Source organism: Eulemur rufifrons, chromosome 28 (genome assembly GCF_041146395.1).
Source record: "Eulemur rufifrons isolate Redbay chromosome 28, OSU_ERuf_1, whole genome shotgun sequence".
Lineage (NCBI taxonomy): Eukaryota > Metazoa > Chordata > Mammalia > Primates > Lemuridae > Eulemur > Eulemur rufifrons.
Window position 1 is genome coordinate 59,074,484 of NC_091010.1, and position 27,163 is coordinate 59,101,646.

Here is a 27,163-nt window from a genome sequence, read left to right on the forward strand (position 1 = left end):
CTCCAAAAGCCCAAATCTGATTTAGGTGGATGTAAGTGCTCTTTACTCTGCTCGATAAAGTGAGGACAGAATTAGTGGGCGTTCTTTGTGTTGAATAGTGCTTGTAGTTTAAACACATAAAAAAATACTATCTGTAAAATACTATCTGTTGCTACTGCTCAGCAGGGCTCAGCTGCAATCCTGTGACACGCTGTGTGGCGGGAGCCATCTGGGCCTGGGCCTTGTCTCTGAGCATCCCCCTGGCCGGGCTGTGCATGTGGCCACCCCAGAGGGTGCCCCAAAAGCCAAGAAGTGAGTCTACTCCACAAACTGGGAAGTGGGGCTCCCCAGTCCCACAGGGAGAAATCAGCAGCCCCCAGCCAGCCTTCCCTCACCGCCGGACCACTCCTGGAGCTAGAGACAGGAGGGACCTGAGAGGGGCTGGCCTGGCCCGGACCACCTCCTCGGGGGTCTCCCCTGAAAGAGCCTTCCCAGCGTGGGTGGGCACAAGCCCTGAGGTCAGACCAAACCCCAATTGCCCTGCTCTTGGCAGCGTTCCATCTCTCTGCATCCTGACCTCCGCATGTATGAAACACAAACACTAACAGCACACAGGGCGGGGGTGGGGATTAAAGCACACCCCTTGCTGCTTTCTCCGAGACTGGGAGCCCTCAGCCCGAGGCTTCCAGGATGGAATGGGACAGGCACCTCAGCATTCAGGCAGCCTGGACAGAGACTGCTCATCTTCAGATTCATAGCCCAGCCCCTAGTGCAGCGCCTGGTACCAAACTGCCCAGGGTTCAAGAAAGGCAGACAATCTTTCAATTACCATAGTTATAGTTACTAAGCAACTACAATGCAAGATGGCAGCTGTGGAGGGACAGGAACAAAGATGAAGGAGGTATAGTCCCTTTGCGATATGGAGCCCAACCTCCCACCACCTGTATCCACCACCTGCCCTTTCCTGTGGCCCCTCAGCGAGCAGAGGGGTACTTGTGCAGGCCAGGGGTTCATGGTGACCTTGGCTCATGGAATCAGAGTGCTTTTAAATCTCAAACACATGTGTGCGTTTGCCTGAGGAATCTGCATCGTGACAAGAAGACCAGAAAAGTGACAAGAAGACCAGAGTAAACGTCAGCTTCTTTATTTGAATAGCGCAGGTCAAATTTTACTCCAAAGGTCATTCTGGAAGGAGAATTTCTTTTCATTTAATTGCCTAAAGCCCTCTCTTTTGCTGTGCATTTTCAGGCACGACCCAGCCATGTGGATTCCAATCTCAGACCAAGGTCAGCCTACAGACAACAGACTGTGTATTTCCTCCAGTGCAGTGAGGGCAAGGTCCCGGCTTGCAGTGGGGCCCGCCCAGGTAGTAACTAAATAGATGCACAGTCACCACGTTGCAGGACCCTTTGTGTCTGAGGAGCTATCACCAGGCAACAGAGCCCTTCCCAGAGGTCCCCACAGCCTTCCAGGTAGAGCCCAACCTTAGAGCAGCAGGGAAACTCTCCATGTGCTGTCCCTACCCGCGGCTCTGACTTTCCAGGCTGCTCTGCCCTCCCTGTCCCCAGCTCCCACCCGGCTGCCAGCCCACGCCACAGCCACATGTGCTACTGTCTCCTGTGTCCTCTCTTAAGTCTCCATGCCCAGCAAGGCTGACCTGGTGCCTACACCTTGTCATTCTCAGTGTGGCGGATCCCTTTGACAGCAGGGTACAGCCGTCAGCCCAGGTCACCTGGTCAACATTCCCTGAGGCAGCAGGTCTCCAAATCTGAACCCCAGACCAGTGGCAGCAGCACTGGGAATGCTGTAAAAATGCAAATTCTCAGGCCCTACCCCAGAACTCACTGATCAGAAACTAATCCCAACAGAGGCTAAAGCTGGAGAACCACAGCCCTAGAGCAACAGAACCTCTGAGAAGTCCCTGTGCCCACCCGTCTGTCCTAGGGTTTGCTGGCATAGCACTGATGACCGTCCCTGCACAGACGACGCTCTGTGCTAAGCACCTGGCACTCCGGTCCTGCTGAACCAGTGAACGAACCAACCACCAGCAATGACCAAGCAGCAGCCAGTACAACAGGCACAAAGCAGATGTTCTCAAACCGTACACCTTATTTGTAGCTAAAACATGTTTCAGCTTGAATTTCTGAATATGAAGGAGCTGTCTCCCCGTTTGGTTCTCTGTCTTGTTTCCAAAGAAAGGTTTTCTGGAACAGTGTCAAGCCCCTTTGCCGCAGCAAACATTTCTTGGGGAGATGTCATTTCCCCTCCCCAGACCCCATTCTACGAAGTTCCCAGCTGTGAGACGGAGCCAGCTAATTCTCCAACAGGAATCCCACCTGCTGGGTGCTCATAGCAATCGCCAACTTCCGGCTTCCTGGCACTTCCAATTGTAAGGGTTAGCCCAGGGCCAGTGTCGCCGCAATCCTTTCATTCTCCCCACAGCAAATGACTACAGGGCAGAAAGAGCAGAGCGGGGCTGCACCTGAGATGGCCGCATCAGGGCACACCACCAAGGACCGGGGGCTGACCTACGGCCCTCGCTCCAGACCCCTACCCTAAGGAAGGGAAAAGCTCCACCGAGTCCTTCTGGACACAAAGGGTTTCTTCACATCAGCCAGGGTTCTGCCTGACCAAGCTGACGATGGTGGTGAAACCCTCCGGTGCACTAGAACAGAGAAGAGCTGTCTGCGAAGGAGCTGTCAGGAGGGCATCTCTCAGAGCATGTGACAGGCAGCCCGGAGCGACTGCACAGCTGACGGGAGTCGCTCAGTGGTTCTCTAATTACTCGACCCATTTCCACCTGGAGGGGCTCCCGCGCCCGGCTCCAACAGACACCCCACAGCCGCGGCGTCCCAGCGAGCTGTGGCTGAACAGCCTGGGCACAGCGCAGGCAGCCCCACTCTGTCGTGGTTCGAGGAGACCTGGGGAACGCTGGTGCACACACAAGTCTTCCAACCCAAGATTATTCTGGCTCATCTAGCACAGTGGTTCTCAAACTGAGGTCCAGGGATCCCAGCAGTCTCAGAGAGCCTTTTAGGGGTTCAGTGAACCCAAAACTATTCTCCTTGTCAAACTAAGACCTTACTGACCTTGACCACTCTCCTATCTCACAAGGGTACTAGGGAATTTTTCCAGAGGCCACATGACATGACATGACATGACGTGACATGACACAACAGACTGAACACAGAAGCTGATAAAAGAACCCAGCATCTTTCAGCCGGACACTAGATTTATAAAAGTATAAAACAATGCCACACTTCTCCCTAAATTGTTTGGTTTGGGAAAATATGGTGATTTTTAATCAAAATATGTTCTGTTATTTATGGTAACCTGTAATGAGCTTCCTGATGTTATTTTTAAATGAAGTGATAAACATGTAAACATCTCTTCAGCTTCCATCCAATATGGTATCTATGGATTTAACACGTAAACAAAAGCTCTTTGAGATCCTCAGTAATTTTTAAGAGTGTAAAGCATCCCAGAAACCAAGAAGTTTGAAAATCTCTGTTTTAATGATAAATTAAATATGTTTGGTGAGGGGTGCTCAAGCCCTATCTTGGCAAGATCCAAAGGTATTTTAAAATAAATTAAAAGTAAAAACAAAATCACCCCCAGTATCTAATTCTACTCACCCTGATTGTCTCTGGAAATCATGTGGGTGGTTTACAAGACACGCACACTGTGTACAAAAGTGGGCACAGCAAGCATTCGAGAACACTCTAGAGCCTAACAGACCCTCCGGGTTCGTGTTCCAACTGTACCACGTGGGGGACGTGGAATTGCTCAAGAAGTCCCCTCCTCATCCATGCAATTGGGAGGGTAATGACAGCCGCCACTTCCGGGGTTGATGTCAAGCACTCAGCACAGCTCCTGGCACACAGTAAATGTCAAATAAATGCTGCTGTCCTCGTCATCACCCTCACCACCATCACCATCACCCACTCTCACTCCAGCAGTGATGTCCCTGCCTCTGCAGATTCTGAGCTCCTGAGTCCTGCATGACGAGCCAGCGTGTCCTGGTTGTGGCTTGCTTCCTAAGGGGATGACAGGCTGATTCACATCATAGAACTAGCCAGAGAGGGATGGGGGTGTCCGATTCAGGACCACTGAGTCAGTGACTGGGCTTTGCCGGATCCCTCATGTGACTGACTCAGACACAAGCACCTCTCAGAGCCCCTATTCACGGTTACTCGGGGTCACTGAAGCAGCATGTGCCCACGGGGCAGCCAGTGGGTCCCACCGCCCATTCAGTCCAGACAATAGTGAATCTCCCCACTCCATGCCCAGCGGTCTCATGGCCAGCTTGGCTCACATCTTACTGTGTATCTTTGTATGCCAATAATTGTACATTCTGGACAGAAATGCTCTTGAGATGACACATGCTTCAAACACCTCTGGCCTTTGTCCACCCCCGCCCCCATGCCCCAGTTTTCTCCAGTGGTACAAAGGCTGAGAAGAGGGTGATGTATAAAGCTTAGCAACACCGCCTCACAGAATGGCCTTGGCATTTCCACGTGCTGCTTAATACTGTGGATGCACAAAAGTAGAAAGCAGTAAGAATCTGCCCTCCTGCCCCCCCCAATCCTTTAATTTTTATTATTTATTTACTTTTTAGAGATGGGGTCTCTCTCTGTTGCCCAGGCTGGACTCAAACTCCTGGGCCCAAGCGATCCTCCCATCTCGGCCTTCTGAGTGGCTGCGGCTACAGGGCCATGCCACTGCACCCGGCTCACAAATCCTACTTTAAAGATCTCTGTCTATTATTGGGGTAGGGAGATGTTGCACCTGGAATCTTAAGATTTCTTTGTCCTTTTTGATAAAAAAAAGTTTACAGAAAAAGTGCAGGAGAAAGAGGGACATATTTATGGAGAGTTTTCTGTGTTAGGTGGCAGGCATGTGCCAATGCACTTATACAGATGTATTTCCTTTAACTCACAGCAGCCCTGTGAAGACGGAGCCATACCTCCATTTATAAATGGGAAACTGAGGCCTTGAGCTACCCGCACCATAGAACTAGCAGCACCATGATGCAAGCCCAGGTCTCTGCCTCCCCCAAAACACTTACATTGACAGCAACTGGGGAAGGGAGAAAAAAATAAACACAACTCCCGAGACCCCAGCATGATGTGGTACTTTTTCACATTGATGGTTCTTTTAAATTCCTGTTTTTCTTGGATGCAAAATTTTCTGCATAATTAATTGCCTTTGGAAATTACAGAGCAATTTCCCATTCACTGAGTTGGAAATGCCCCGTAGAAATGTAAATGCCAACGTGACTGCTGGATCCCTAACTTAGGGTAATGGTAGGGGTGGGGGTGGGGGAGGCTGGGGTCTCCTTGGGTGCAGGACTCTAAGCCTGTCTGTGAGATGCAGGCCCACCCTGGCATGGGAGGTGGGGAAGAAGTCACTCCCCACTCCCAACTCCCAGTGGCACTGAGGAGGGCTCAGGCAGGTGTCGAGGGCCAGACCCCAGGGTGAGAGCAGCTTGTGCACGAGAGGAGTGTGGGAGGAGGTGCTCTCGTGTCACAGTGCCCAGCCCAGCCCTGCCTTCCACGGGGCCCTCCTTAAGTCAAGGGATGCTAATTAAATACAGGACACACTCTTCTCCTTGGATATAGGACAGCCACGCTGTAACTAGGGAGGCAGATTTCTGTGCACAAAAATGAGAATGTTCTGGGTCACAAGCTATAGGTGATTATGTCAACTACAAAGTGGGCATGACCAAAAGAGGAAGTCCTGTCCACTGTGGGGGTCAGCGCAAGAAGGATCATCCCCAGAAGTGCTGAAGAAGGGGCAGGCAGGGGACTCGAAGGGGGTCTCTGGGTCCCTCGACTTGAGATCACTTGTCCAAGACTGCAGGCAGCTGAGGGAGTCCTGTACTGATCCCACTGCCACTGCACACAGCTCTCTCCTCTTCCAGGGGGACCCTTCTGCTCTGCCCCCCACCTTCCCAGGTACTAGCAACCATGAAGGTCACAGGCACAGTACACTAGCTCCACACACCCCCAACCCCAGCCCAGACCTAAACTCAAGGGAACAGATTTCACGATCCTTTCTTTGTGGTCATTGGTTCTAATTTCAAGGGAAGGGGATGTTTCCGTTTCATACGGCTTTTTTTCCAAAGGTGTTTCATCCACTGAGCCAGGAATGGGGTGCAAAAGAATGGGGAGAAGGGAGAGCTCGGCTAATCGAGGCCTCTCTCAGCTGCCCACAGTCCTAGACAAGGTTGTCTGAAGTCCGGAGACCTGGGGACCCCCTTCAGGCCCCCGCCCATCCCCTCTTCTGCACCTCCAGGAATGATCTCAAGGTCCTGCATCCACACACCTGTCACCAGCACTTGACTCAGGTACAATCCACAAAACGAAGGGTTTCCTAATGATTAATGTAACAACCACAGGGCAGAGAGAAGGCCGGAAGGCAAAACACCTGGATGACCCCAACCTGGTGACATAGCCATGGATAATTCAGAGCTGGCTGTCATTCTGTGACAGCAAAGAATTCATCTATCCTGTGAGATACATGGCCAGGTCCTGCATATCCACCTCCTTCAGGTAGGTGAGGGTCAAGGACTCCGAACCCAAATGACAATTCAGCACGGAGTGAAGGAATCCAAACCAGGTAAGCGCCCAGAGTAAATAACTGAGTTGATGATAATAATAATAAGGCCAGTGTGGTCTGGGAAGATATTTTTTTCTTCCTTGTAGAAACAACTCTTTCAAAATCAGTAAGCTGTCACAGGGAAACCACTCTATATTAAGCAATGAGTGCTCAAAGGAAATTAGATAAAGAACTTAATGAGCTTGTATCACCTGAGCAGCGTTTCTTTTTTTTATTTTGTAAGTGATCCTAAGAGGCCCTGATGGACATTATTGTCTAACTCTCCGTTAAAACTGTCTTTAAAACTGACGCTGCCTTAGTTACTGAGCCATAAAGAGCGTCTGGATTCAGAGGCTGGCCGGGACTGTCATTCTGGCTGTCTGGAACTGAAGGTAGGAAGGCTGAACAGTGTAGGAACATTGCATTCCTGTCACGAGAGACAGTCATTTGGAAAGCGTGACAGAAGCCAGGTTTCAGAGTTAGCAAGGCTGGGTCCATTCCCAGTTCCTCCGCGTGGGAGCTGGGTGACCCCTGGGCTGGCCACTCACTGGTTGTCCCCTTGCAGAGTGGCTGGGCTGATGAGAAGTGACATTTGTGAGATGTGTGGCCTGCCCAGTGCTGCCCTTCATCAGCACCCAGTCATGGGTGGTGGTTTTACCTCCTGTGTCCTCCCCAAACCCATGGCCCTGGGCCTCTGTCCTGTGACTCTGGTCCTTGCCACTCGTCCAGCCAGCCCAGCTCAGATGGTAGCTTCTCCAGGAAGACTTGCCCACCGCCAGGCTGAGCTGTTCCCACCTCTGCTCTCCTTCCTGCCGAGGACAGCCATGCCCTGCCACAGAGACCGTGTGTGCGCCTGCGCTCCTCCTGCACTGTTCGTGAGACACAAGGTCTTCATCCCGGCACAGTAAGTGCAGGCCAGCTGGCTGGCTGGATGTGTGCAGGTGCGGATGGATGGGGAGGGACAGGCTGATGGAGGGAGGGACAAATGGATGGACAGAGAGATGAACGGACACATGAATGGATAAATGCAAGCAAAGACGGAGGGACAGATGGATATTGCTTCCTATGTGCTGAATCCTGTGTGCCTCTGAGTTCTCCTCCTCTGCCCTCTGAGTGATTGACACCAATGACCACAACCCTTTTCTCCTTTAAGATTCTGTTCCCCTTTGGCTTTGCTGAGTCTTTGCTTGATTCTGACTCTCCGACTTCCTGCCTCTCCAAGGCCTCTTCAGACGCTCTTGCCATAAACCTGGTGCCCCCAAGGCTCAATCTTTGACCTATTTCCCTTCTCACCCACTTTTTTTCTGGGGAACAAACCCTACCAAACATCTTCGACAACAACCTCTGGGCGGATGATGCTAAAATCTACTCCGATATCCCAGCCCCTTTTCTGAGATCTACTCATGTTTTAAATTTATTCATTCATTTATTCATTCAGCAAATATTTAGTAAACACCCTTCATGGCATCTATCATGTTCTCAAATTCCTGCCCTGTTCTCAGTGGCCACTGCACTGGTCCTTTCTCATTGTCAGTCCCCGAGAGCCTCCTAACGGCCTCCCAGCCGCCAGCCTCCCCCACTCCGATCCTCCCCCCACACTGCTCCCCTGAACCCTCGACAGATAAATCCAACACTGCAGCCTGGCACTGGGAGCCCCAAGGTCTTACCTTTATATCACACTGAGTTTTCTCCCTCTGCCTCAAAGTCAGTCCCCAGGCCCCCACTCCTGTATCCCCCCAAAGCTGAGCTTCCCTCCTTCTGCTTCACTTATCGCTTCTCTTCTCGGGCCCCAAGATGTGACCCCAATGTCTTTCAAGACCCTCCACTATGACAGCTGTCCCCCAAAGAAATACAGGCTCCCTGTTTGGGCTTCCTGGGCAGATTCAATTCCATTCCTTTCCATCCGCTTTCACACTCAAAGACGTAAAAGACAGTTTTAGTGCCAAGACCCCATCTGTCCACATGGATCCAATAATCAACACAATATGCAAATGCAAAGAAAATGAGTCCCCGATTCTTTCTGTCTCTGGGCCAAGTGTGGCAAAAATGACTTTGGGAGGATGTGGGCAGGTGAAGGAGGAAGGGGTGAGGGAAAGGAGGCAGAGACCCTGAGCTTGGGCCTGCACAGGGAGGGGGCAGCCAGAGAGAAGGAGGACCGGAGTTAAACTAGACAGGAGCTTTTTAGTGACAGGCTCCAGCAGGAGCAGACAAATGGCTTCACACCCGCCGCTGCCAACGGAGAGATAAGGAAAGCGATACAAGGCGACAAGATGGGGCAGGTTGTAGCTGGCTCCCGCCTGATTCACGGCTCAGGTTACCCGGCGAGGCCGAGCGGATGGCGCTCTGACACTGGGAGCTGTGCTGAACTGCCACATGTCACCAGGCACAAGCCGGGAGCGGAGGCCGGGAGAGCCAGCAAGAGGACGCCCCTCCCTGCCTGACGAGTCAAAGAAGACCAGGGCGGGCGTCAGCAGATGTGGGGGGATATCCTTGCTCCTTTCTCAGGGTCTTGATGAATCAACTGCAGGCACATAGAAGCCCAGCGACCTCCAGGGCAGACAGGGTGGCAGGCAGCTCGTGCAGGTGGGGCGCATTAAAAACGAGCCATTCCGCACACTCTGAATGCCTTGCTAAAGACACTCATGTAATCATCTGAAATGAAAACTGCTCAAATGAACTGGAAAATGTTTTACTTGTATTTTCTCATATTCCCGAACCTTTCTTTCCATGGTTCAAAAGTTTGCATTGTCTAATTGCTGATTTCCATTTGTGAATGAATCTGCGTAAAATAAAATTAAGTGCCAAATTAATCTACCCATCTAGTTTTAGGCATTAATTATCCTCTGAGCCGTTTTCCCCTGCACTTGCTGCATGTCAAGGCACGCCTGGATATAGTGATATAGAATCCAGTTTTCAACTCAGGAATTTAAGCTCAAGCAGTAGAGGATGTCCTTGATCTCTAAGATCCACAGTTTATTGCGCAAAAGGGGTCCGATTCCAGGCAAATAAAACACATTTCTCACCTTTTAAAGGTGCACTAATACTGTCAGACCAAATAAGCTACTGGAGCACAGATTTGCTGTATGGTTTTGTCACATATTTCCCCAATTGCCACAATCAACAAGTTAACAATACATTCCCTCTATGTATAACACGGTCACCCCCAGGGTGGCAAATGAGGGGCTGGCTTTTTGGAAATTGCATGTGCTGTTCTGGAGCTGTGCCAAGGGAGCCGACCTGGGTTCTGCTAAAAATCCCCCAGGCCTCCAGGATACAACTATAGGATCCTCAGTCCTTGGGTAATGATAGAACCATACACGTGGTGACTTGATCAAAGCCACCACTCTTGGAGACTGTGGGGACAGACAGTTGCACACAAGGAGAAGCAAGTGTATCTCCAGCAGAGCCAAAAGAGCCTTGGAGACAGAACCCCTGACCCATGCCCTTTATGTATGCATATATTTCAAAATATGAAGGCGGTCCAAATGTTTTTGTTACGTGGATGAATTGTATAACGCTGAAGTCAGGGCTTTTCATGTGGTCATAACCAGAGTACACTGAACTCGAAAGGTAAGTTTTTATCCCTCACGTCCCTCTCATTCCCTTTTGAGGTTCAGCATTATCAGAATCTTTCTCAAAGGAGTGAGATAACCTTGACCCAGCACTGGTGGCCAGAAAGAATGCAAATGCAACATTCGATTCCACCTAGAGACACCCTGGCAGGAAAGGGAGAGCCTGGCTGCTGGCACTCAAGGTAGAGGGCTGGCTCTGGCTGGAACCCCTGAGGATGCAGCCCCCCAGGGCAAAATGCCATCCATGCTTTGGGAAACAACGGCCACACGTGTAAGGAGGAACTAGGGGTTGTTTCTCTGGTGTCCAAGGATGCAGTCTTCTCTTGCACGTGCAGAATGGTCAAGGAGGGCAAGGCTACCAAACCACCAAGCAGTCCCTGGACTACTCTCAACAGCAACACCATGTGGCAGCAGCTGAAGCCACAAGGCCAGTGGGCTTCTCAGCATGGCTCTGTGATCCTTAGATGAAAACTGGAGGTGCATGCTGGGGTCGGGGAAGGTGCTAGACCTCCTGGTAATGAAGAATAGCTGAAGCAGCTGAGAGATAAATTATAAAAACAAGGGAGGTATTTGTGGCACCACCCTGAGCCTATGCTCAAGTGCTGAGCTTATTCTGAATGTCAGAGTTTGGGAGAAAGGAGGTAAAGTGTAAGTTTAAATTATGCATATATATAACAATTTGCACCAGGAATAAAGGGATATGCTTCCATTCAGCCAAAGCCAGTCCTGACATCCTTCCAGGCCCTAAGAAAAGCAACCAGAGGAAAACTGGCAGGGGAGACACTGCTTCAGCGGAGGAATGTGGGCCTTTTAAATTTCATCACACCCTTCTAATAATACCTCTGTGTTTGCTTTTCTGTAGACAAGCTTGGAGGCCCAGTCAAGCTCTGACTCTCCCCAACCACCCCAAGAAGAAAGGAACCTGTCAGCTTCCCTAAAAGGGAAAAGGAAAAAGGAAAAAACGTCAAGGAAAAGCTCCTGTTCCTTCTCATCTGAAGGCGGAAGAGAGGTTTTGCGCAGAGGCACCTTTGGACCCTGGGGAAGGAAAGCTGTGAGGCCTGAATTGGCAAACATTAAGTTCAAGGAAATTTTAATGAGCTTGAGCAGCTCTTTGATAGTCGCTGATGTTACAATGGAAATGGAGCATTTGAAGGTGTGAGTTTTCAAAGAATATGGTTTTTAGGAAGCAATTTTCCCTCTTGCCATCCCCTCCCTTGATGGCTATTCAAATGAGGCCCATCAGTGATGGGGTGAGGGTTAGAGCAACTGTGACGTGAACCCCGCAGAACCCCCAGGTCCAGCTAGTACCAGCTGCTGCTCCAGGCAGTGACAACACTGCCTCCCCGAGATGCACCGAGAAGGGATGGGGGAAGAGGCATAACATTAAAGACAAGATTAATAAAATCTGATGAAAGAAAACACCGCTAGCCAACCTAGCAGCTCAAATTACATTTACCGCATCTGACAGGGAGGGGTAATCATGAGTAATAAGTCCAGGCTCTGGAAAGAAATTATGGGCTAAATAACTTAACAACGGGCAACACCAGGGGAAGTCACTGATTCACCTTCCCAGGAAAGACTCAAGACAGGGCACAAAACCCATCAATCACACTGAGACAAATTTCACTTGGTAGGGCCCCAGGACAGCCTAGATCTGATTCCCAGACAGCCTCTGGGTTCTCCCCAGAGCCAGAAATGTGACAGCAGCACAAACACTGCTTCCAGGCCCACCTTCCAGCCCAGGGAGCCTTCAGCCCGTCGGCAGCTGCCGTCCACCCCACCTGACCTTGCTGTGGTCCGGCACAGTCAGGGACTAGGCAAGGGCTGTCTGCTGCCCATGTACCTTTCTGCCCTATCAGTTGAGGCCACTCTCTGCCATCACGGGTGTCTCAATGTTCCTGGAAGCTGTCCTTCCTACCAGGGAGGCCTCAGTCTGAGGCACCGGATTGTACCCAAATCATCTCATTCCGCCTGTCACCTGCCGGAAAACCCTCCAACTTCCTGAGTCCCAGCTAGTCTCGCTACAGCTTAGCAGGAAAGCCACCTGGTCTAAGGAATTCACACCAGCCCTCGAAGGAGTCTCTCCTTTTAGAAGAGCAGGTCAGGGAATGCAAGTTATCTGCTCAGCATGGGGGCTTTCCATCTGTGTAAGAGGGGTCCCAGACCCTCCCTGGCCCTCGTGTGTGAGATAAACCTAGGAGAAGAGAAGCAAAAGGCTTGGTCACCACCACTGGCCTCTCCCACCTCCCAGCCACTGTTCCACAGACAGAGGGTTCCTCCTCCACTTGTCTGTGTCCCGTACAGCTCCCCATCTTGAAGCAGGACCAACAGCCATCAGTGGACAGCATGACATTTTATTGTAGAGACACAGAGGAGCCATCTGACCCTAGAAACTCAGTCCTGCTCGTGGGAGGGGGATCCCTTCTGCTAAATGGCTAACGGGGCCCAGGAATTTGGGTTTCAGATCCAGGCATCTTCACAATCTCTGTTCTCTCCCATCTGGGCACCCTGAGCAAAGCTCCCAAGCATCTTCTCCCTGTCCTGCTCCTCAGACATGTCCACCTCATCCATCTTCGCAGGGGGTGCTGTGATCCCTGACCGACTGGCTTCCCCAGGTTACTGGCTCGAGGGCCTGCCTCTCCCCCAGGACCTTCCAGCACACACGTATCTGCTCCTAGCCCACAGCTAAGAGGGTTGCAATGCACCAGGGCTTGGCAGTGAGGAAGAGTCCCTGGAGTTACACTGTTGGAACACCCACCTCCTCCCAAGATGCAAACTCTGTTCACGTGACGCTTGGTCACCTGAGTCCTTCCCATATAACAGGTCACCTGCTTCCTACTTGGAAAAAGACGGTGGAGGGACATTACTCCCAGAAAATCAGAAAGTCTTCTACATAAGAGTGTTATACTGATAACAAGGACTTTCACTTCTCTTTGGTCATTATTAGAGTTGGTTTAAGGAAAGAATGGGACCCCAGGCTACCAGAATAAAGGCCAGATTGACCAGAAACTCAGCTAACCAGAATCTTCAACATCTTGGACATATTTTCCTACTCTGTGCTCTTTAGAAATGGGAAGCCTATAAGAAAACAAGCACATAGTCACTCGCTCATCTACTTGTCCACCTATTTAACACATATTGATGGCACAGGCTTTTGTCAAAGGTGGCACTGAAGGCTCCTGGCCGCCCCTGGGCCCAAAGCACAGGTGTTGTCCAAAACGATGCCCCATCTGAATCCCCAGCCCAGGATCCAGCCTTACTCTTCTGAAGGAGGCCCCAGCACAGCGTCAGTCTGCAAAGACTCTGGTCTCTGCTTAGCCAAGTCTACTTGCTTCCATCAGCAACTGAATTCAACCCTAAGTTCTAGAAGGACATAGGTCAAATTGTTAACAGTGATCGCTTGAGGCTTGGGGGCAAGTCGGAGCAGAGTGAAGGGCTACTTCCTCTTTTCACTCTACCTAATTCGAATTCTATATTGCTTTTATTTTCTTACGCAGATAATGCGTCCATGGACTCCCTCAGAAATTAAAATAAATCCATAAATGGCCAAAAATAGAAAGGAAGTGAATGCTTTCAACAACTCAGTCCTGGCTCGGCAGGGTTTCTGATGGCGGCTGAGGTTTGGGAAAAGAGCTGAGCGGGAAGCTGCCCACTCTTCCCAGCCACAGAATGGCCCAGAACAGCCCCAGGCCTTCTCACAGTTCTCCTCCCCAGGGCTGGGCACTGCTGATCCCTCTCACTGGTCTTGTCCAGTTTTCGGCCCCTGAAAGTCAAGAGCCTCCGTATCTCCAGCCAACTCCTCTCCTGACTTAGCCCCTGGCAACCTCCGGCAGCTGCTCAGGACTTGAGGTCTGGGCCTCACATCACCTCGTCCCAGGTGACCCTCTCACCTGAGAGGTGCCTGGGACATGCAGTAGTGTTTTACCTCCTTCCGGCACCCCTCGCAGTATTACCTGGATTAAAGACAAGAAGCTTCCCCAGTGTGAGAGCCTAAAACAGCTTCTGAAGAACCATGTCAGGTACAGAGGTCAGATTTTTCCCAATTCACTCACACGAACTGGCCTCCCCTCCCTCCCCTACCCTGGTAGAAACACGGAAAACAGGAGCTTGGCAGATGAAGCAGCCACCAAGGCCCTCCCTGCCGCCTCATTAATCACATGGCTGCGGCGCGCTTACCTGCAGATGTAATTCGTCTTGCAGGAGTCCTGCAAGTTCAGACAGTTGGGCTTCTCCCTCTCTTCATAGGAGCACACGGGCACGATGGTCTGCCGCCTCCGCTCCGTGCACGCGATGTCCCGGCAGGAGCAGAAGAGCATGCCGTAGCTGTGCTTGGCCGGGACCTTGTCGAAGAACTGCCGCAGGGCCTTGTGGCACTTGCGGCGGTTGCAGACTTCGTTGGACATGCTGGTGGTACAGGGCGTGATGTACGCCGACCTGTACTTCTTACAGGTGTCGTCGAGGTTGCAGGCCTTGGCCGCGTCCAGGCAGTTGTTCCCCTTGGGAATGTGCTCCACTGCAAAAGCAGAGAAAGACAGGCATGGTCACAGTGCTCGGTTCCGGGTCTGCTCATGACGACTCTGTTTTAATTGAGATCTTGCCATTGACCTGGCAACAACGCGGGCAGCTCTAGAACTTAATGAGTTTTGCAGCTAATAACTTAATGACTTCATGACAAGGAGAAAGCGTTAGGAGTGCAAATGCTGGGAGTCCACCGCAGCACACAAGCCCCCTTGTACTCCCTTAGATGTCTAATTAGGAGGTACTGCATGAGGCCAAAGGAGTGCAGGCACCTGCCCGGCTACATGCAAACAAGGCAACAGGAGAGTCAGCTTCTAGCCCCTGGTTGGTAAACTGAAATTAGGATAAAAGAAAAAAAGCAACAAATTATATACTTGTTCATGATATAGTATATAAAATGATATGCTGAATGCAAGTATAATTGCCATACGATCCTCCAGGAATACAATTATGTAATAAATGCACATAGTACACGCTAATTACTATATGATTATAGAGTAATTACATGGTTATTTGAGCCCAGAAGACAAAATATTATGCCAGTCTCTCTAAACAGGAAGAGGCAACTACAACGAAGCTGTATTTAAGTTTTAGCTCACAGGCCATTGGAAGAAAACCAGAATAAATCACATAAAAATCTGCAAACCTCAATTACCACTTAACTCACCACACACAACATGTGGGCTCTATGAGTTTCTGATTAGAAAAAATTCAGCTAGTATTTTGGATAGAATTTCAATGGGTTTCCAAACCCTGGGCTTCAGGAACCTCACAAAACATATGCTGCCTTCTGCCTCTGTGCTTATGATGCCAGAGAGACCAGTGCTGTCGTGCCGGGTGGCTCCTGTGCTGTCTGGAGCAAGAGCATGGTGAGGTGGAGTCCACCGGGTGCTGGACAGGCAGGCCATGGCCAAGCCCAATAAGCAAAGTCAAATGATGAATGAACAAGGGGGGCTTAAGCCTGATCCCCATTCCAAAGGTGTTTCTGCAGGGTGAGGGAGGTGCTGGAAAAACCTCCCTGAACTGACTTATAAGGTGGCCTCTGGAATATTGATAATTAGATACAGCAATGACCCTCTGGACAGGGCAGGGAGGTGTCAGACAAGCACCATACAACTGTGGGATTAGACACCCAGCAAGTTCCTCCTCAGACCTCAGCTGCTCCAGGCTTCTGAGACTCCCTTTCATTTTGTCTGTGCACCCCCAGTCGATTGGGGGCTGGGAAGGCGTGTGGGGTACTACAAGAGGCCGGAGAACCGCCAAGACAGGAGAAGGTGCAGTTGGGCTGGGTGGGACTGAAAGACAGGCCAGCGCATTTACTGCTGTCTAAAGGGCACAGAGTATGTTGTTCAACCCTAACAAAGAAGAAAATCCTATAATCCGTGACAACATGGATAAACCTTGAGGACATGATGCTAAGTGAAATAAGCTAGTCACAGGACAAATACTGCATGATCCCACTCACAGGAGGAATCTAAAATAGTCAAACTCACAGAAGCAGAGTGGAATGATAGCTGTCAGGGGCGAGGGGAGAGGAAAACGGGAAGTTGCTATTTAGAGAGAATGAAGTTTCGGTAATGCAAGATGAGTAAGTTGTGGACGTCTGCGCTGCAATACCGTACCTATTGTTATCAACACTGTGTTGCACACTCACAGATTTGCTAAGAGGGCAGATCACATGTGAAATGTTCTTACTACAATTTAAACAATTTTTAAATAAATGAATAAAGGGCACAAAAACAAGTCCGACATTTCAGGGAAAGAAAAATTCTCCCTGTTCTACTGAAAATGTGCCTGCTTTAAGAAAACCCAATATGCAAACATCTGAAATCACAACATTATACTCTGGCACCACGAGCCACGTTTTACTGTTCCCTAGGTTCATGTTTCTGCCTATGGCATCTGAGTCCAACACATTTACTGCGGAAGGCAATGAACAAGACATTCAGCCCTTCTTGGGTGAGCACTGCAAGAAGTTAGCAGCTGCACATCCATCCCTGCTGTTTTAATAAGCACACCTGGTACTGTTTCTCCATCATGCTCTTCCCAAGCCTGCTTCTCTCTGGCTCTTCTGTTCCCACACTCAGGCTCCTCAGGACTCAAGGAGTGAAATATTCACTATGCGCCCTGACATGGCCAACAGGGCCTCCGGGCCTTGGTGACACTTCCAGTCTTTTCCTCTTTTGAGACTTGTAATAATGTGCTGTTGGGCCCAAGGGCAGTGATTTATATCCTTGAAGCCCTACATTCTCTAAATTTCTAAATTATGCATTTTTGATGATAATCTAAAATAAATTAATATGACCATATTCTCGATCATCTGTATGAGGCTCTTAAGGCTGCATACTGGTACACAATTTCTGCATTCACTAGCTACATTCACATTTGCACTGGTGTCAAATGACTTTATGACCTCTAGCTAAAATGAAAAGAAAAGATGCACAGAGGTGGATTAATATTTGTATGATGTGGCCAATGATATATGAGTAAATAGATCATCTAAGTTCAAACAGAGAAAAACGGCTGAAGAATTAAGTCGTCACATGGCACCCCGTAACACAGGCTGCCAAACTCAAAAGATCCCATGCTGCAACTTACATTCAGATTGTAAGCACCAATTTAGTTTCAGCAAAACACCACCATCCCTTACACTAAATTGTTATTAGCCTGCATTTCTTTGTTTACAAAGTGTTCTTCATAATTTGTGCGTGTGTGTTGCTTTTATAGTTGTATAAAAGCAAAGAATAAGAGCTTATAGTTCTGTGTATAAATTTCAAATAACATAATGAAAATAATAAAAGTCAACACATGACATCCAGGAAATTTCTTTTTCTCAGAAAGTAGTCCATGAGTTTATCCACAAGCTTTAAAAAATTGGCCTAGTGTATACCTTCTTTGTTGTAATAATATTAGCTGTCCCTTTAAAGTTGTTAAAACTATATAAGCTATTAATTAAATTTTTCATAATGTTATGAAAAAAGAAAAGCAATATTTTAAAGGGAAAGCATTGTACAATACTTTACCATGAAATACGATTGTGGGATCAGAGTGAACCATTTTATGTCTAAACCAATTGCTCAAAGTTTACTTCATTTAGCAATGGGCGTGACTTAGTCTCACTTTCTGCTGATTCTGTTTTCATAGATAGCTAACCTTTGCCAGAGCACCATCTCCTTGCCATTATTTCAGAGCCTGTGACAAAATCCAGAATGGACAACCTGGAATATTCAGAGGGGCAAAAACTACTAATTCATTTCCACCTTACAGGTCAACATGTGATTTCTTTTTTGTTTCTGACTGTCATTCACACAAAACACTTTCATGGCCCTTCCCAACTTGATAGACAAGGCCAGCATTACCCAAATATCAGAATAAAATAATAGACAAACACAGATGCAAAAATCTTTCCAAAATTTGAGTAAATTGCATTTAGCAATATGTTAAAAGAATAATGCATCATGACCAACTGGGGTTTATCCCAAGAATGCAAGGTTGGTTTCATGTTTAAAAATTAATGTAATTCATCACATTTAACAGCATATAGGAAGAAAACCCTAAGATTATTTCAATAGACAAAGAAAAAGCACTCAACAAATTTTAACACTCATTCATGATACAAACTGTTCCATCCTACTGCAATGAAGTTCAAATTAAACATTCCTGAAATCATAGGACATATAAATTAGAGTTGAGTTTTCACCTGGTAAGAAGATTGATCCTCTATATCTATTAAATGGATCCCCTAGTGCACAAAAATGCTACCTCCGTGACTAGAGAGCAACAGGAGGAGAGGGGAGAAGGATTCAATTTACACCGCTGGAGTCAGAGCCAGCCCTCCATCAAGTCACACCCGCACGGAGGAGCAGGGCTCGCCTGCGTTTTACGGTCCGGGCACAAGCGCCTTCCCGCCTGCGTGGGAGGCTTCTGAACAGCTTTACCATAACTCTCAGTGCCACCCCCTCCACAGCTCATTTTAGAGCTCAGCGTTAAAATGTTGCTTCCCCCCCCACCCCCTCCATCTAATCTCTCCCTCCATCTGCTGTTATTCATTCTTTAACTTGGTAGAATGTCTGCGATGCTGTCTGAATGGGAAGTATTCTCAGAATGAAGGCTGTTTACTAGAAATCCTTTTTTTCTCGGGAGAGTGCATACGCAAGTGGGTTGTGCTCAGCCAGTGTGTTTAGCCAGATTTTCATTTCAAATTCGACACAACCATGTTGTTACTTTGCAGGTTACATATTGCTGTCTCTAACATCACTCTGAGCCTCTCTGGCTGCGATCACATCTGATTGTGACTGGTTTCTTGTTTTCTTGGCCATGGGGGGTATCACATTCATCACAAGCGGAAGACCACATCCCAAAACATGGAATAAAAAAGGCCAGGAGCTGCCAAAGGAACAGTGAATTAGGAGTCAGGGGGATTTGGGTTTTAAATGTGATCCAATCATCTGAGTACCTTTGTACAAGTCAGCTTTCCCCCTGTGGGCCTCAGTTTCCCCATTTTTGAGATCATATATGTAAGGTCCCTTCAAGCCTTAGGGTTCTTTGATTTGATGGTTATAATATAATTTGCCTTGTCTGAGTATAACTTCAAATATATAGGATAAAATGTGATGGTCAAGGACAGAACGTAAAACCCCAGCCTCATGGGCAGAGGTTCCATGCACATGAAGATACTGGCCTCTCAGCTGTTTGCTGCTCGGAAGAGTGCACGGACCAATGATTTCAACCCTGACCTGCAAGCAGAGCCAATGTAAAAGTTCCTCCAACACAGTGAGAAGTGGAAGTGTCCAGGATGAATTAGGCACTGGGAGAAGCTTTCATATTCTAAATTCCTCTGGAGCACCGAACTGCCTTTATCCCAGATACAATCCTCACACTGTCCCAAATCAGAGGCTATCACTGCGGCTGGCGGCCCCTCATTATTTACACTTAGAAAATGCCACCGTTATTGGCAAACGCCAGGGCCAGCTAACCAGTTGAAATGATTCAGGATGAAACACAGATGCAAGCAACTAGAAACTCATTTCTATAGATTATGAGGTGGAATAAAACAGTAAATATACTAAAATCTGCAAGGCCTGCATGGGATGTGATTCATTAAGCAAAAAATTCACAAGACACGGTGAGAGAACGTTGTTTACAAATGCTTGCCAACTTCCGGGTATCTTTCTGCCTTTCTTTTTAGAGCTGTAGAATTGAATTCACAACTTATTTCCTCTTTCTTTCTGACTTTATTAATTACCATGTTAACATAACTACTGTTCTTTTTCTAATCAGCTCCCTCTACTGTGTTATCCCAGAAAATAAAAAATGGGCAAAAGACGCCAAAATCCTCACAGGGGTAGGCAAGCTTTGCTGGAAGCTCACAGTGACAGTGTGGTCTTCTGATACCCACATGGATCGTGTGGCAAATCTGATCACACAGGTTGTGACCCTTGTAATCCATCCTTCAGAAGCCTGGCCTTTTCCAGCTGGGGTGCTAAAAATTACATTTAAAACGCACATGTTGGCTGTTTGGAGCCCATTCTGTCCTTCGTACATGGTTTCAGACATATCGTATTACACTATGATGAATTTCCTCCTAGTTCTGTTTTTTCATACCTTACACAACTGCATTAAGCCTCAAGCCATACCCAAGCTCCTCTGGGACTCACAGTGGCTGAGTTATTTTGAATACCTGTGAATTTGGAAATAATTCTTCTGTCTGGTGAACACAGTTCCCAATGTCGTGGGCCAGCCTCATCCATTAGAGCTCCCATTTCCTTAATGCACATACTGACACCTGCCTGCACCCTCCGCTGTGCATACCTTAAAAAATTAGATGTCTCCTATAAGTGGTGTGCAAGTCACATGCTTGCTGGTGCACAATGATTAATAGTGCTATCCCAACAAATGGGATCATTACATTTTTAATTAACCTTTCCAACCTCCTCCACCTTTTCCTTTTGTTATACATTGGATCTCTGAAGTTTTCTACTTGTTTATGTTCAACTAGGTTTGAAATAAAGGCATGAAAAATGATTGCAGGTGATGTAGGAGTCAGTGCTTCAGGTGAGATGCCTGGTAAAAGGTGCAGTGCCTCACTGTATATCAGATGTGGGGACCGGCGCTTAGAACTTGGTGGCTGGGTTCCCACCTAATTTTTGTTTTGGCAGCTTAGCATTATTTAATGGCCTTGGCTACCAGGAAACTGGCTTTTTAAAATCTCTTTCAACCTAATTATAATTACGGTGTATAAATCATACAATGATCAATTATAAAAATCTCAGGTTCATAAATATTTAACTTAGCATTTAAATCCACACTGCAGGAGTGCATGAAATTTCTGAGCCCATCTCTTTGCAAACAACTGCTTTATTACAGTTCCATTGCCAATTGCTGAAAACTGAACCAAGTTTGTCTTGCAGCTCACTCAGGCACATATTTGAGCATAATGCCTTTCTGTGTATTAAGATGGAACAATTTAGTTATTTCTAAAATTATGAATGCCTCCCATTAAAAAGATATTTTGCAAAGACTTCTATTGCCATCTTTTAATTCCTCAAGTATGGAGAGGCACAATTGTAATATTAGACAAAAACACTCATTAAAATATATTTTATCTAATGTAAGATTGATTTCGAGATAATTGAGGTCAGATTTGTTTGGAAAATGTATTGTGACATGTGCAAATGGTGATGCGAAGAGGAAATGATCTTCGAGGAGGACTCAAGCAAAACAGCTAAATATTTTTCAGCAAAATCATAAAACCATAATTGGATTTCAATTTAGTAATAGTCAGCCTAAGACAGGCCATTTTTAATAATCTAATTATGTGTTCAGGGCCTACCCCAGAACTTAAGACGGCTACAGAACTATTAATTGTACGCAATCCTGTTGCATCTTCAACCATGAAATTTGCTATTACATGTAGGACTGACTCTCAGTTATGGATATTTTTTTCCAATCTCAGATCATCTTTGTAACATCCAAAAATGCCTATTCCTTTAATTTTCTAAAAGTGAAATCTTCTAATGACTTTTCTCTGGACCAGAAAAACAGCTCAGATTTGTGATCCTTCTGCAGACAAAATTCACAATGAGACTTACAAACATTTTCCCTATTTGATGAAGGCACAGAGAGCAGTCCTTGCTTTGGTCTGATTTTCATTAATTAAAGGTATTTAATTGCAACATCTCATTAGCAGTAAAATTAATGAGTACTTCAACTGCAGGAAAAGATCTGCATGATAATATAAACCTAATTCATTTTACGGGGTACAAACTGTAGTTCCACTAATATTTAGCCTGTGCAAGCTCCACTGATATTTAGCCATTTCAACAATAAAAGACTAAACATGTCTTCAAAATTTATGCTGCTTCTTCCCAGAAAAAACAACAAATCTGGGACAGCCAAATAACAAAGAATCCAGGTCCCCTCTCACTTTCCACCAACATATTGCCATGGAGAGAACTAACTGCAACAGAAATATGGAGTGGTTTGTTTTTAATAATTTTCTAAGTTACTATTAAATAAAAACGGTATCCTTAAGATAATATGTCTGCACTTTCAGACTAGCATACCCACATTTCAGAATATCTAAGTATGTGCCATGCTGGGAAGCTGAACATTTGTCCCAAGAGGCTGCCAGCACTTGGGACATTTCATGGAACTCCATCCTGGGAGCCTGAGGCATGTTCTTTGGAATACCCAGAGTAACACCGAGTCTCTGCATCAGGGACTTTAAAAGCCAAATGTCATTTAGCACTACGTATGATGAATAAAGCAGACCATGAAGTTGCACAATGGTTAGGAGTAGAAAATGAGGGACAAACATATATAAGGATTTTTTTCATATGGGTGGCTTATAAGTCAGCTGTGAAAAAAATCACTGAAGTGGCTTTCCTGAAAAGGTATTGAGCCAAAGATAGTCTTGCAATAAGTGTTACACTTCTCAAGCTGCCTACTTGGAAGGAGATGTATCCATCATTTGAGATGTATCCATCATTTGGATGGATACATTCTTGGTAGGCTCCACAGTCACACTGCACAGTTGTTTTGTTCTTCTAACCAGCTGGAAGGCAAAAGATGCCACTAGAAAGCAGGCCACAGGTCCAAACTCATTTCTACTATAGCAGTCTACAAACATTGTTCTGGTCTCTGATACACATAAAGAGAAGAAAAAGCATGCATTCCAAAGCCAAAGAATCAGCTGAAACAATGAAAAATGAAGAGGCTGAAGATCTTATTAAGTATCCTAGAAGCTGCTGAGATAATAATGAATCATTGATGATGCTGGTGGCTGTCAGGACCCTCACAGTGTGGATTTCAGCAAAGATAAGCTAAATATCAGGTCTTTATTTTTAGTTAAAGAGCATAAAATTCAATGCCTCTCCTCCCATGAGCCTATTTACATACCTGCTGTGCTACCTATTTGCCTTCACCTGCTTCCCAATTAATACCCCATTAAGCCACTCCACCTGTGGTGGCTTTTCCCTTCGCCACAGCCCTGCAACCATCACTCATCTGCTACAGCTCAATTGTTTCTTCTGGAAAGATAAACAAAAGCTGCGTGAATAACAATGGCAGTGCTTTGCATTTACAGGGTTCTTAAAAGACAGTAGCCAGAAACTTGGCCAGTTTGGTGGAGTGAGAGCAACTGGCTGGCCAGAAAGTCTAGAGCAAGTATGGCTGTGCTCCTGAAAACTGGGGGAGAAAGTATGTCCATCTTAATTAGATACGTGAATTCTTGATTCTATGCATATATTTTTAATGATGTTTTGCCTCATTGCAGAAAGGTGCTTCCTGTCCAGTTGGGTTACTTCAATTTTGTTTGGTTAAGGGCTTTTAGGTCCCCTATGTTAATCAAAATTAGCGCATTATTTCTCTTTTATGTGACCAGGTTTTAAGTGTTCCATAAGTTGATTCCTTCAAGCAGGGACCAAATCTGGCAGCGCCTCTGAGATTCTGTATTTTCACACAGCTCCCAGGTACTTCTGATGATCAGACTTGGAATTCATTGATCCTCAGTAGGTCACACATTGATTTTTTACTACCCACTTGCACCCCTGCTTATTTTCTTAGTAAATCTTGGCTTTCTAGCTGGTTTTCAGGAATTTGGTCCTTAAGAAATGCCTCCTTGTGCATAGTTTATCCAGTCTTGATTCCATGAAGATCTTGTTAACAAGAGGGTTTACTTTGCCCATGTTTCAAGTGTAACTTCATAATTAAGGCAAGACTAGATTTACCAGGTGGCCCTAGCACATAAACTCCCAAGGTGGGCTGAGACAAAGCAAGATAGTAGGACCTCCCACCTACCCCCCATTAAGCCCCCATGGCCTCCCATGAGCTTCAGAGGAAGCAGACAGCAGCACAGGCAGCCTATCTGCATGCCTCAGTGAGCCTCTGTGTTTTATTTTAATGGAGTGTTGGCAAGTCTTCCTGCTCATTTTGTTTTGAGCTTTAAATTGGTTCCAAATGCATTCACACATTTACCCTTCTCAGCCCTGGGATAACTCTTGTTAGATCCCCATTTGAAGGAACGCACCAGTTAGTTCAAGGATTAAGCTTAAATCCCAGAATTTTTACATTAAAATTCCTTAGTCAGGACCTCCATTGCATCTCTGCAACTTAATCTGCTGCTCTGTCTCCCACAGGTATTGCAGAGTAAATACAGCTATATCCGCATGACGTTGGGCACCAAGCCACCTCTGCACTGGGGGTGCTCTCCCACCTGGCTCCTGTCCACTGGATGCTGCTAAGAGTTTACTGAGGCAGGTGGAGGCTGGTGAGTAACCCAGCACTCTCAGGCTGCTTCTAGAACGTGGCTTTCCTCAGCTTCTCACACAAGCATGTCAGCTATGGGGTTGCTGTGTCCCCCAGCACCGCATAAACTAAGAACTCAGGGCTAACTGAGAATAATACCACCACCTAGAACCTGATATTTCCACCTAGTTATTTGCTCAGCAAAAAAGCAAGTTTATAGTTTAGGCAAAATGCATGCGTTCTACCAAAAACTCCTTCAAACTTCAAAGTGTGCCTTTTCTAATAGAGATTTGGACTTGCACATTAGCTAGTTTCCATGAGAAATGCCCACTTGAACAGTTACATTTATGCCTCGGTGAGGCTAAAGCTGAATGTGGGTGTTGAGGTCAAGATGATTCCATCAGCTTTATGCCTGGAGAGATCAGAATGACATTCAGCACAAATGTCTGGGTTTAGGCCAGCTGCTAATGCTGCATGTAGCACCCCAGGACACGCCAGAGGGACAGGGTCACCCTTCAGCTAGGGCATTCAGGGACAAGAGAAGTTAGGCCAGCAGGCCTCAGAATGGCCAGGCATGCTGTGCTTCGGTGGGGAAGGGATGGAGGGCTGAGGGCAGCAGGGGGTTCCTGTCCTGGAGGAGAATGCCTGGGTCCTGGCACCAAGAGACAAAGCTCTATGTTGCAGGAAATCCTGTTTTAAGACACAAGAAGAATCACAAGGAGCCAGATCTCTGTGATTCAGCATTCTTACCATGATATTGACAAACACAGGTATTAATTAGCCATCTACCCTTTAGCCTTAAAAAATGAATAATGAACAACTCCTGAGAGTTTCCCCTGGTGTGTCTAAAGCTGCCTCCACTTCCAGGAAAGATCAGACAGTCTCCTGCCTGTGGTATCAGCTAATGAACTGACCCAAGAGAACTGAGAAAGTTCCTAAGGCAGGAAATATCGTAGAATATGGTTCCTAAGGTAGGAACATAAAGGGGGCAGTGGGAAATGGTTTTACTCAGGAAGGAAACCAGCATTTGCCTTCCAAGAAGTTCTTGAATTAAAAACAAAATGGAAGTCCAATGGCTTTTTGGCAGGAAACAAGGCTTTCTCAAAGTTTCTATTTGATCCATTGTGTGAAACAGATGCTCTTCAATGCCAGATTTAAGAGCTATTAGTTTTAACTGAAAGGAAATCCATCCCTTCTGGAAGCCTTTCAGGGGCTACACATGAGAAGTTCTATTCGATATTCTATGTGGGACAATATTTAGTGATGTTTGGGGATGGACATGATGGTGGTTGGGGTTTATGTAGTTCAAAGATTTGGCTTAGGAAAACACTTGTGAAAAATTGAAAATTAAATGTGACTCTAGTAAAGATAGGTGAACTGGTATAATAACAGAGAGCCAAAGTTTTAGAAATCTAACACATACCCTGAAATTGGTAATTTATTTCTCATATGGTGTCTTGCTTTAGAAAGGAATTAAAAAAAAAAGCAAATGTCTAAATCTATTTCTTGACACCAGCAAGAGGTCCTCTTTGTGTGGGTAAAGACTTCTTTAAACTGTCAATAACTCAGGAGTGCTTCCGCATCTGAGAAAGAATAGAAAGGAAATTATAAATGTGATTACAAGCCCTACACCGTCTTCTAAGGCAAAGAATCACCATCCCCTGCTAAAGCTGAGCACTGCAGAGGGGGAAAAGGTATCGAGAGGAGATTAGTGTGTCAGTAAATACATAAAGTATAGAAGTCCCACAAATTTGACATTTGAAGAACAAAGCTATCCATCAATGTCCTGGCACCGATCGATCAAACAGAATGCTACTGCTGAAAACCTAATAGTATGATGGTAATAATGTAGCCATAAAACCTCTAGTCTATAATTGACTGCTTCCACTTGAAGCTAACATGTCTAAAACGGTGACTAATGTTCACGTAAGGATTTCACTTGCATTGAATGACAATCAGTTATACCTCACACGGTTCTGAGTAAATGGCTTGTGCTGGATAATGGCCGAGGGACAGATACCAAGGCACTGGGGGGGAGAATATATCCCAAAATGAGTGGTGCAGGTATGTGATGTTTAAATGTGGAACTCAGGTATGTTTCCTCTTGGCCGCCCCCTTTAAATGTGATCAGGCTGCCACTTTCTGACAAAGTAACCCAATTAGGAGCGCAGGAGGCTGTGGAGGTTAGTCCTCGGGGCATCCAGGTCTTAGTTGTCAAGTTTTGTTCGGTGAGCACAGTACTATAAACCACATTCCTGTGCCTTGAGAGCATATGTCTTATCCCCTGGCAATGAGTAACTGCATGCGCAGAACACAAGGGGTGGGAATGAGGATGCAGCGTTCACATGTCTCGGCCCACTGTCCTTTTCTGGTTTTTTTTTTTTTTTTTAAAGCTCTGTGAATGCTGGGTGCCAGGCCTGTGACCAGTTGGGTTAGGTGGATCTTCTCGGACAAGAGAGGTGTGGCTGGGCTGTTATCTGTGAGAACCGAAGTTTGAAAGGGAAGCTTATTACTGCTGCTAGATGACAAAACAAGAGATCACTTATTTCTCAGCAAAAATTCAGAGCCTTCCATTAGCACCAATGGCTGCGGAATGGACAGAGACCAAGCAGCGTGGGATGATTCATTGTGGGCATTTGCCGCAACTACACATGGATCAAGTTCAAGGATGCCCGGCCTCGCCGCAGGAGGGAGAAAGGGCCATGTGACACCCATCTTGGTATTTTGCCATGTTGTGATTTAAACGC

At 46.8% G+C, this 27,163-nt stretch overlaps 1 protein-coding gene across 2 annotated transcripts in view; it reads right to left on the minus strand.

Annotated features, from left to right (window-relative positions):
- The window catches only part of GFRA1 (GDNF family receptor alpha 1), a 188,803-nt gene that overhangs the window by 41,874 nt on the left and 119,766 nt on the right, over positions 1–27,163 (minus strand). For both annotated transcript variants that reach the window (XM_069460644.1, XM_069460645.1), the window contains one exon: positions 14,328–14,664. In XM_069460644.1, the coding sequence (XP_069316745.1) occupies positions 14,328–14,664 (337 nt within the window). The remainder of the gene's footprint in view (positions 1–14,327; positions 14,665–27,163) is intronic.